Below are 12527 nucleotides of genomic sequence, written 5' to 3'. Positions count from 1 at the left end.
TGCAAAGATTATACAGAACAAGGGTAGTGTAAATAAACTTCTGCTGAACAATCACTAGACAATGCTTCCAGACCAAACTGTATTCTACATCTGTAGAACAGATCTGCACTTGACTCTGAAACAAAGACCCCCACCACTGTCTCAGATGACATACTACGTTTCATCTTACAAGAGTGACAGGCACGATGAAGGAGGAAGTTATGTGTCTTAACCTAAAATAAAAACAAGCACAGAAAAATGGAAGCTTTGTGAAACCCAGCATTATGGTCACAGAAATGGAAATCTAATATTTATACACAGGAGAACTTAAAATCATGAAATATAGACCACTTAAAACTTCACCATGACACATGACATGGCTCTCTGTTCCAAACAGGAAGCCAATGCCCCAAATAGATGTTAAATATTTACCTCCACTGCCTCATATAAATATAATTAAAAGTCATCATATATCATAAAAACTTTCAATCATATTTATAATTGCTGTCATTAGGATCTTCCTTAAAACACAAAGAGAAGACTCAAATTAAGCTTGTTCCAGTAAATTTTTCAAGTGATAGGCACCAAGATGCCTCTCCCTGGACTGCTGCTGGCTAGCCTAAGAATCCGGCCACATGTGGTGGCTCATCTCCACTAACACCGAAGTTAGTGCTAGTTGCTCCAAACACTGACTTTGCACAAGCTTCATTTCATTCCAACTCATTAGGTTTTCAACCATAAGCTCTACACAAAACTGGCTTTGCCACACAGGCTCTTTTATTCAGGCAACAGGAAACATTGCTCATGTAACGGTGGCCAAATAGCATCCAACAACATAAACTGTCCAGTGGCAAAAACTAAGTACCCTTAAGTAATGTTCATCACTTTTAACTCTGTTCTACTTCATATTTTTCAGGCTTGCACAGCATCTCTTTTCCCCTATGTATTAAGCTGACATTTTCACCAGCACTGCAATTTTCCCATAGGAATCACTACCAAAGAATAATCACCCAACTTCTAAATGTGGGTCAACCTCCTCCATAAAAATCAAGCCTACACCTCCCAAGCTGCAGATAGGCTAGAAGTTAGTAATTAAAGGTTGCCAAAACCTAGCCCACACCGTACCTTTTCACTACTGAAACTGACTGCAAGCCAAATTCCTTGTTTCATGAAACTACAGCTTCATTTCTAGCAGCACTCCTGGAACACTAAGTCAGTGATGACTGATGCTAAAATAAGCAGATACATTTAACCAGCTTAAAATCACTTACATAAGACCTGAAATAATCAGAGAGAAGACTTACTATCTGCCAGGAGTTTGATGTAACATGATTGAGTCTTAGTGCATTTCAAGACCATTTTAATTATTTTCCTAAGAGTAAACACCCTTAAAAAAGCACAACAGTTTGACTTTATTAATTAATGCGAATATGCGAATAGCAACATTCAAAGGAAGAATGCACAAGAATATTCAAATATACATGTATAACTACATTTCTCTAATAAGGGATACAACACAGCATGTAGAGAGAATAACCAAAAATTCTTCAAAGATCATAAAAATGATATTTACATATATGTGTATATTCTACAGAAAGTATTTCCAGAATACACACAATGCAAGCTAGAGAACATAAAGTGCTGTTCCAGTGAGATAACAGAGCTTTTAGAAAATATATCAAAGCTAGCTGTGTGCAGCACTGAAAAAACTACTGTAATAATTCTTCAAATACACTAAAAGACTACCAAATTCAGTATGGTAACAACTATTTTTGGTTTCACAGATCTTTTTGTTTTATCTAAATGGTACTAAATGGGAACACAGGAATATGACTGAAAGATACCTGAGACACTTTTTCTATTGCTCTGACAGACTAATATCATTACTTTGACAAAGCAAGCTATGGGAATTAGGGGGACTCATACCAAAAATACAATAAATTTCAGAAGCACTACTAGAATTAAAGGAAGCAGAGATGACCAGCATGGCTGCCAAGAGTAAAGGCAGAAAGAATATTCCTACAAAGAGCCTGAAGTTTTCACTAAGGAATTCACAAACCATAACTGTCTAATGATACCCTAGGCAATAAGACAACACAAGCAGTTTCACATGCAAATAAGCACAAGGAGAACAACTATTGCTTGGTTTTGGTTTTTAAACAGACTATGAACACGTCAGGTCTACTGATGAATTTCACTTTGCATCCAGTCAGTTCACAGAGATCCACTGGGAGTGTTTTCAACAGGTTTAGCAAGGCAGAGGGACTGTTTAACAGCCCGCAAAAAGTAGTGCTGAGACTACTTCCCCTAAAGGAAAGGATCTTTCAGTAGAAGTAATTGTTAATAGATCTTTACACAAAGGTTCCAGGCACAAGTGGTTTATCACAATTCTGTTTAAACACATAAATACCAGAGACATTAAATGTGACCATTGGCTACAGGATTACACACAGATGACTTATCATCACATGGACTGCTCTCCCACAAATCATAACATGCTTTAATAAAACTAGTGCACAACATAATGATTTTTCTTTTTCCATTTCAGAGTAACACATAAGGATACAAAGAATTACATTCAATATTTCAATATGCTTTCTTCCTTACCTCTTTACTGTAAAAGGCAGCGGTTTTGAACCAACATTTGGCACAGATAAGTAATATCAGCATTTAAGCTCTTTAAATCTCTGTAAAAATAGTTTTGTCTTACCATAACCATGGGCAGATCCTGGGCTGAGAGATGGCTGGTGCAACTCTTTGGTTGGAGTAAAATAGACTTCTTTCCCCTGGTGCTGGCTCATTTTTCCTGGAGTTAAATGCTGTGACTCATCGCTGTTTGTTACCACTGCTGAAATACAAAATGGATGCTCATTCAATAATGTTATGTGCTTGTGCATAGATTTCTATTAACAACTTCACTGCTATTTATGAAATGTATTCAAATGTTATGTTGTGAAATTTTTCATTCTAGAAAATTAGGATTCCAAACCAAGGATCTGCTTTCGAGGGGATGGCATAAAGAAGCCAACAAGACTGACAGAAGACATGAGGCAGAAGATGAAAACAAAAACTAGGAGGTAGGGAAAGGCTGCTACTGAATATAGAGACAGTATTAAGCTGTTACTTAACACCTGAAATCCTGCTTTTCTTTCCACTTTTGTGACAGTTCTTGTTTTAACTAGCTACAACACAGCCAACCCAGAAAACTACTTGCAGACCAAGCTGTGCCATCATCCCAGAAAGTTAAGATGAACATATGCATATACATCACAAGAACCAAAACTTGCTATGACAGCACATAGATCACATAAAGATCACGTACAGACTCTGTCAAGGTACAAAGCCAGACTAGATGGGGCTTTGAGGAATCTTCTCTGGTGGAAGATGTCCTTGCCTATGGTGGGAGAGTGGAATTATATGATCTTTAAGGTCCCTTCCAACCCAAACTATTGTGTGATTCCATATGAAGACAAAGGCTTAAAGCAGAAGTTTCTCTTTGAACCTTACCAGTCTGAAAGAATTGTGTGACATTTTCTAGCTATTTATAAGATCACCTGCCCAGCCATCCTGTTTATGGTGTCTGTACATTTCCTTAAGCTGCACACAACAAAACTGCACCCTTTTTCATAGTGGAAGAATGGCAGTTAACACCTGTTCTGTGGAGTAGATATACCGACAAAAAATGATAAGAGGAGGAAACAATAGATGTTTACTAAAGAAGAGTCTGCACTGGGCAAACATGCTGTCCTTGATTCTGCAGCTTAAGAATAGCTTACCTTTGAGGCTACAGACTGGCATTTACATTTTTCCAAGTTCCCTTCTATCCCAAAACATTCTATGATTGTAATTCTTCTTAGGTTTCACATGCCATCTCTACAACTTGAAAAACAGATTTGGTAGGCATACGCTCAATGTGTCTGACAAGACAATAGCATTGCCAATGATTCCTTCCACTCAAAGGCCTGCTGATTTATTTTCAGCCCTCAGGCTTCACAGAGCACTCATCCAAGAAAAATATCTCTATTCATCCCTTCCTTTACCTGAGTGAGTTTAAACCCATTCCATCTATCTCCCTGAAGATGAGCAGAGAGTTATTTTAGGGAAGAAACATCAATTAGTAAATACCAAAGCCTCCTCACAACTCTTTGGAGGGAACATTTCAATACCAAGAGAACTATTAGAGCCTGTAATACATACTTTATTCAGTTTCCTCATACTGGCCATCAAATTACTGATACATAGTTTGTCAGTATGATTCATGCATCAGAAGAAACACAAATTGGGGTCTTTGCAGCCAATTTATTTCATCGGATAAAGCTATGAAGAATAACAAAATATCTGAAGTGGCAGAGTCCCAGCTCCTCTGTTTCTATAATGAGCACGTGAAAGTGCCTACACTCTTGAAAATAGCACAAGGACATCAGATACAGGAAAAAGGTTTATCATAATTTAATTCTGCACTATTTTGTAATGTCTATAATAAGAAATATAAGCTAAAACCATGGCTTCTACATGGATTTCTCACCAAGAAGAAAGAATTGGTGTCTGTACCTTTCTCTTCCCCCATAAATCAGCTCTCAACCCCAGGCAAATTATTCTGCCAGTCAGATGATCATAGTAATGCACATGAACCACTGAAACTACTAAGCCTTCAGATGCATGCATGCACCTATATACATACACTGAAGTTTTCCCCATGATCACATCACACCCAATCCTTACTGAAGTATTACAGACCACACACCTGTTTGTTTCTGCAGATGTTACGTTACTGACATTAAGCAAACTATAGAGCCCTATAAATAGACAAGCTCAAAATAAAAACTGTTTCTGAACCATTATTTCCATGTCTTTACTATCTGTACTACAATAACATTTGAAGGTTTCATTTCAGAGTGATATATTGTTTTCTCTTTCAGGTACATAATTTAAAAGATTTATTTGTTCTCTAGCCATGACTGGTAAGGTGAAGAATAAACTTTTCCCAACAAATAATAATAAAAAGGTTAACATAAGAAAACATTTAGATGAGCAGTATGCCAGGTAAAATACTTCCCCAAGAGTAAATTTTCATTGTACTTCAGCTTCACAATTACAATACAGAAGGAAACCTAGTATTTAGCCCAGCAGCCTACATGCAAAGGTATAGCCTATTATAAGCACATGTGCAGACATACTGTAGGAGAGGAGAATCACTTACTTGATGGTCCATGAGAGTCTCTGTTATCACCATGATGCTGTGTACACATACAATTGAAGAACGAGGAACAGCAAACATAAAAATCCAGGCCAGGAAGAAGCAAGTGCGCAAAAGCAGCAGCGGGAAAGAAGGACAATGAAAACAGTGTTAGTTCACAACTAAAATACAACATGCACCTCAATACCAAAGGCAAGGCACCAAGAGACTTGGCAGCTCAGAAAAGCTGAAGCAACAAAACTGACAAATACGCTTATAGAGCGGCCATTATTAGAAGCCATCATCATATGGTTAGTAAACAGTAACTGCCCCAACTGCTAATTCAGAGTGGAACCTCTCCATCCGCAATGTAGTGCTCAAATGACTTTATTCACGATATATTTTAAGAAATGTTTAGCTGGAACGTTTTTAGAAGACTAAAGGTCTGAAGAAAGATGAAATAACAAAACTTGTTTCCAAAACCACTCCACTCTTGGACAGGTATTTTGGAAAAACAAAATCGTCTAAGACATCAGTAATGTGCAAGCACCCACTAATGCCAGATCCAAGCCTAACTGCTTTTGCACACAGACGTGAACTTAGAAGTCACAGATTCAGTTCAACTATAAACACAGGGAACATTTTAAATTGCTCAGAATGAAAGACAAGCGTGCAGCTCTAAAATTTAAGAGGACATTTTCTATCAAACTATTTCCAAAGATTCAAAGTGTATAACAAATTATCTCTGCACACTAATTCAAACTAGGCACTACAGGTGAGTAATTATATAGTAACAACATGACATTTGATCTGAAATCTTTTATAAATCATTGCTACCCAAGGTCACAACTTGGGCTAAGATCCCACCATGTTCAGCCATATACAAACGTAAGGCAAGTTCCATCTACATCTTAAAGGACTTCCTACTTTTGAAATCCACAAAGAAAAGGAGGAGAAAACAAGCATACTGATCAGCATGAACATTTCCTCCTTATAAACAAGGTAAATCCAAACATGCTGCATCTTCTACACCCCAAATAAAAAACATCTGCTCCATAAAGGAGAGAAACCCTTGCTCTGTTTTAAAGAGGGTCCAATCTTGCCTCTCTGTTATGAAGACTAAACAGCAGGGAACTTGAAAAATAAAAATCTTAGCAAGGAGGAATCTTGTCTTACAATCCTGATCTCAAAACAGTGACTTTTTATCCCCCATAGCTGACTAGGGGTGTTGAATTGACAGCGCAACGTGCAAACGTAAAGTACTGCAATGAGAATACAGCAATTGAAGTGCACATCATCAGAAAGGTGAGGAAACCCTTCTTTAATTATTCTGCACTTTCTGGAAAAGGACTTGATTAAACAGGAGAAACCAAAATAAACTACAGGTGCACTTGGCAAACAATCTTCCACCCTGTCAGAGAATAAATTTAAGTCAGACTGAAACACTGCTAAGAGAACTTACCACACAGGTTCAGGTACTAGTACATGAAAAGCATTCAAGAGTTCAATGGTTTTCAAGACAAAGTGTTTCTTTTCAATGTACAGATAACATACTGCAACTAGGAAACAATTTATGTTCAGACTGGAACTGTATTGCCCTACACAGGTTTTAGATTCAGGAGAACAATGACTAACAAGAGACCGAGACAAAGGAGTCTGCAGTAATTGTACAGAGATCCAGCAGCTGACTGAAGGGCTGAGAACACCACTATTCAGCACTGATCTGCTTTGCTGCATGCTAAAAGTTGGAAAACAAGAGAAGAGAACTAGAAAAATAAACTGTTAACAGACACAGAGGATCAGAAGTTTCTGAGACTCAGACAGCATGTCCACTCACAGTGCATACTTACACATTGAAGAAACAGAGTGAAAAAGCACCACAGCAGGTCCTGTCTCACTGCCTACCTCTCAAGCAGCCTTGACCACGATACAACATGACACCACAGAGCAGGGCAACTCGTCACCTGAGATGATGCAGGGGCTTTTTATGTAAATATTTTAGCATGACATGGTTAATCCTATGAACCAGTACAAACAGCTCCTGCGCCAGAGGCTGAAACACAAGCCTGTCTAACTCTGTCCCTGATCTTCTCCAATAGACATTCTGTTTACACACCAAACTGCCTCCGTTGCTGGTCAACCCCCTCTCTTCATTAGAGCTATTTGGGCCTGTGTACTTACCTAAAACCTGCAGAATATGTATTTCTAAATACTGATGCAAGATTTTAAGATGCTGAAATGAGACTATTTTAGCCAAAAAGACCTCTTCATTTTCCAATAACCCACTGGATCTCTGTCATCTGCAATTCATAACACTGCAGAACAGGCATTCAAACCCCTAAGGCAACAAGCCATGACGGTGCTTCTACTTCAGTGTTTTCGCCAAAAAGAATGTCCTCAGGGCATTCCTGTCCATCAACTCCCACAGTTTTTATTTTAAATATACAAAATTAAGAGAAGCACACACTTATTTCCAGAGACAGAGCCTACATTTACTTTAACATTTATTTAACTGATGACTTTGCCTAAGATTACAGAACAAGTCCTTTGATAAGGGAGGTTCTTAACACTACGCAACTGATTTAGCTTCTGCTGAGGCACGTCTAGTTAAAAATGTTGCTACCAAAATACACAAAACCTACCCCTCCTCCCAGTAAGGTTTTAGATTAAGACTAAGGAATAAACTCAGCAATATAAACCATCACATGAGACAGCAGCCATAACTCTCTTTTCATACAAAAGCAGCATTGTGCTTCAGAAAATCACTTATTCATTTCTCAGAAACAGAACAACTGTTACTAAACCTAAAACTGTATCTGCCGACATGTACTATAAAAAAAAAGTCCTTTTCCTATCAAAGATTAGGGTAAAAGCAAAAATGTATGTCATGATATCGTATCTGAATCTCACACTACAGAAATAAAGCTTTTTAAAAATACTGACTAGATTTACAATCTAAACCTACACTTAAATTCTTAATACAGTTTAAATGCATGCTTTAAAGCCAAGTCAGAGTTTTCACCCTGCTGAAGACAGGCTTTTCCTGGAGGAAGTCTCTATGTGTCAATCACTGACATTACATTTAAATTCAGACACATTACAGTAAGATACATTTAAATTCAGGACCACTAACCCAACCTGCAAAGCTGATCAGTAAAAAGGACTTCTATTCCATGCTCCAAGGAAAAGAGGTACTTTTACGTCTGCTGATGTATTTAGATAGCAAGGACTGACTGTGTTAATTGTATGCAAGGCAATGAGTTTATGAAATACATGTTCTGACAAAAATCAGAACTTACTAGAACGTTTTCTTTAAAAAAAATCATTTAGAATAAGAATGGTTTACATCGGATATTCGCATGTTATGTCCTCAGTTCTGGGCCAGTGAGGCTTGTTTAAAGTGAATTATGATTTTATACGGAAAAAAAGGCAAAACTTGTTCTCAAGAACTCAAACCAAAGCGTCTAATATTTCGCATTGCTTCAATAGTGCCAGACTACAAAAACAGTTTGCTGAGCTGTCATCACATCTGCATTCAGGGACAGTATGTATCAACCTAATTATGAGACAGGAAAAGCATTTCATGCAAGATTTTTCTCCACACTGATTCTGGAAAGAAAAACACACAGCATTAAGTTCTGTGACCTCCTTTTTTTTCTCCCATGAGCCAACAAATACAGTAGAAAGCTAACATCTCTAAAATGGTCTTTTTCAGGTACCTTCTAGAAACCCCTCAAAGGACTTAAAACTGTGTAGCAGTATGTTGATCAGTGTTCTTCCTGCATGTTTGCAACTCATGTATTTCACAAATTTTAATCAGACTAATGAAACAAAACAAAAGGGTGCTGGAGACAGTCTCTTCAATAGGAACTCTAGAGACAGGACAAGGGGTACGGCTCAAACTTAAACAGAGGAAGTTCATGTTAGATATAAGGAAGAAGATCTTTACTGTGATGGTGGTGAGGCATTGGAACAGGCTGTGCAATAAAATGGTAAATGCTCTATCCCTGGCAGTGTTCAAGGCCAGGCTGGAGGGACATGTTCTACCGGAAGGTGTCCCTGCCTATGGGGACACCCCAGAGGGGTTGGAACTAGTTGATCTTAAGGTCCTTTCCAACCCTAACCATTCTATGATTCTATGATTGCAGCTAAGTCTGCAATACTGAAAAATTTCAAACATGACACTTCAAAAAAATTCAGACTTCTGGGAAGTGTCAGGATTTGCAAACACTCAAGGTCTTCAGGATTACTGGATCCAATCACTTTTAATATACATGCAATGTATACCTGAGCAAGTACATTAGACTCCCAGATAAGCTTCCAGAAATGTTTTTATCAGCTGTAGTGCAATACATAAAACTTCACATTGTAACGGCAATTAAGACAACTACCCTACCAGATTTTTTTTGGCAAGAAATGCTTAGAGTAGCCAATCACAGTATAACATCAGTTAAAAGAACTTGTTCTGAGATGATAATTCGGGTGCTTAAGCACAGGGATGAAAGGCAAATATATCCCTACTCTCAATATTCTTCTGAAGCAGACTTAGTAAAGTACATATAGCCTCATTTCAAGACACCTTCTTAAAATCATGCTATTGTGAAGGCAGGTCACAAAAAGAAAACTAACACATTTCAAACTACTTCAAAGTTTTTTGTAAACTAGTACTTCTTTTATTATTATTTTAGGAAATATGGAGCACAGCAACTGAATTGACAGATTTTCTTAAATAAATATCTTATTGCACAGTTGACATATGATACAGTATCATAGATGCACTGGCCCTGCTGGAATGAATTTGTTTATTACAGAAAAAAAGCCAAGGATTTTCTTAATGCACTGCAAAATGTCTTGCCTCCAAATTCATCACTTAAGATAACGGCAGTAATAAAACACTCAAATTAATACCTCCATGCAGTAGTTGAACTATTTACAAATAACATCTGTGACTATGAGGTTTTATTGAGCTTAACCTCAGTTACAGAAAAAAATATACCCTATTTTGCCTTTGGGAGGCAGTGCTTGTATCAGAAAACAACTTTGGAAACTAAAAATCATTTCCTGCTTCAGGTTCTACAGCCCTTTCACATAACACAGCTTGCAGAAAAATTAAACTCTTAAATAATTTCAATGTTACGATGATGATGAAATGTCATGCTACTTTCCTGGTTTTAAATTGTGCTTAGAAAGGAAGAGCTGGTAATTTCACTACCTCAGAAATTCTTGATAATCAGTGCAGATTATCAACTCTTTCACCTGAAATGATTCTGTTAATACATAATAATCATTCCTCCTGCCTTCTCTGTTCCTCATTCCATCAAGAAATACAATATTTTTTCTTTTACTCAGTCACTAACTATGAAAGTATCAAGTAGTAAGACTGAGAGGAAGACCTTTTTCTTTTGGGACACCAAGGATCAAACCCAAGAATCGTATGTTTTTGCACATCCACCCCTCTTGCCATGAGAATCTAGTAAATGACGGATGATACTACATGATATTCCAAATGCATTCAACCAGAAAAGTATTGATTCAAACCAAACCAGAACATATTCAAACTGCTTAATCCTCTCCCTGCATCTTCACATTCATCTGATTACATGAAGCCAGATTTAAGCTACTCACTAAATTTCTCTCAAAGTCCCCATCAACCGGAACAGTCTCCATGTTGAAAAGGCCCGTTGTCCGTCTCTCCATCAGAGTTCTTCCATCCTGCTATTCGAGATCCTGGAGAGGGAAAGAAAAACATAAGAATTCAATTCCAGTGTCTAAAATCCGTTCAAGAGCTTCACTCTCTCTCCCTTATGTTTTAAGAGGGTAAATAGTCCACTATTATAAACTGTGCATATTACGGTTCCTTGCAGAACATACACATCGCCCATAAACCCCAACTTGTTAAGAACAGAGAGGGTAGTTTCAAGTAAAATGGGCAAAATGAAAGGTACTCACTGAGGCAAGCATTTACTTTTACAAATAAGGAAGAATTATGCTGGAAGAACACAAGCAACAAACAAACAAAACACACCCCAAAAAAAAACAAACAAAAAGAAACCCACAGTTTTTGCGTTGTATTTCCCCTTGTCAGCACACCACTCCTGCTCCGCAGGCATATGCACACAAGCTGTTTGGCTACATAAAAGCTATTCTGGCACAGAGTTTAGGGCTTCCCAGCAGAACTCCAGAAACAGCCACATTTTGCTTTATGGAACCAACACACAGAAATTAAATCATAGTGCAAGCCAGCAGCCTCTGGGGCAGAACAGGCACTCGGTGGCAGTCACCACATACAGCCAGAAAACAATGCCTTGTTCTCTATGTTCTCTAGACATTTCCTATTTACTTTTTTGCTAGAGAAAGAAAGCTGCAATAAACCTTAGTATGCACACAATATTTGGAACCATCATTGAGATAAGAAAATGGTCTGGAGTCAAGCAAAACTTGGTGGGAAAAACACACCTTAACCATTCATCCATTTAGTGGGTTTCAGGAGGTAAGCAGATCAAAACAGGACACCTCCAGAGATGTTGGAGCTAAATGATCTTAAGGTCCTTTCCAATCCTAACTATTCCATGAACTATTCTGTGATGTGCGTCCACAGCTCATTGCTCTGCTTCTCTCTCTCCAAAGCCCCCATCAACAAAAGATCCAGCAGATAAGAAGGTTGCAAGCTGACCTGTTCAAAACAGTAAAGTCAGTATCCCACAGAGAGAAAAACCTGTGGTTTCACCCTCCACTCCACAGGGAAGTGGCTGATCACAGAATTAGCTCGGGGACTTTTCTGGGGTTTATTTTCCTTTGTTTTTGTCTTGGGTGGGGTGAGGGGGCAGGAAGCAGCTAAGTTACAGACCAAATTGTGAAACCAGCACTTGTGCAAGAGCAGGGGTAGCATGGGGATGGTGACTTTTGTTTTTCAAGCAACAATGTTAGCATGTTGCGCTTAAGGTAATACATCGAGCTAGGGTTTCGGTTCAGGCTTCAGCAACAACAGATTAACTGAGTACAGGGAGATGAGGAGGCATCATAGCCCCTCCTGGGAGCCTGAGGAGCATCCTGGGTACAGGAGGATGGGAGAAGAGGAAAAGACACATGATCTTGTGGTTCAAAGCCTGGCTCAGGAAATACACACTCATGAAAACAAATCTCACTATAAATCTCACAATCAAATCTCACCATCTGTTCAACTGTTTTCTGTATTTTTATTATCTTTTTCTTTGTTTTGTATTATATAAAGCATATTAGAATTAAAAACTCCTTAGGAAGAGCATACACTGTTAACACACTATAGCAAGTTACCATACCACATGCCACTAAAACATGAAAGGAAGCATAAATAAAAAGTTTAACAAAATGACTGTGCTAAAGAAACTGCACA

General features: G+C 38.1%; 1 protein-coding gene across 7 annotated transcripts in view; it reads right to left on the bottom strand.

Annotated features, from left to right (window-relative positions):
• Positions 1–10882, bottom strand: part of OSBPL8 (oxysterol binding protein like 8) — a 59538-nt gene extending 48656 nt beyond the window's left edge. For 3 of the 7 annotated variants that reach the window (XM_057429513.1, XM_057429510.1, XM_057429518.1), the window contains exons 1-3: positions 10781–10882; positions 5180–5216; positions 2690–2827 (exon numbers count right to left, since the gene is read on the bottom strand). Coding sequence is in view for 5 of the 7 variants with exons in the window: in XM_057429510.1 (XP_057285493.1) it covers positions 2690–2827; positions 5180–5216; positions 10781–10852 (247 nt within the window). In the remaining 2 variants the exon portion in view is untranslated. The remainder of the gene's footprint in view (positions 1–2689; positions 2828–5179; positions 5217–10780) is intronic. The other 4 variants (XM_057429514.1, XM_057429516.1, XM_057429512.1 and 1 more) reach the window with 3 other exon arrangements.
• Between the last annotated feature and the right edge of the window lie 1645 nt (positions 10883–12527).

The sequence above is a fragment of the Pezoporus wallicus genome, unplaced genomic scaffold (genome assembly GCF_028554395.1).
Source record: "Pezoporus wallicus isolate ANWC-B61680 ecotype Strahan unplaced genomic scaffold, APGP_CSIRO_Pwel_v1 contig_5069, whole genome shotgun sequence".
Classification (NCBI taxonomy): Eukaryota; Metazoa; Chordata; class Aves; order Psittaciformes; family Psittacidae; genus Pezoporus; species Pezoporus wallicus.
Note: the sequence above shows the minus strand (reverse complement) of the source record. Positions and strands in the feature narration are given on the sequence as shown.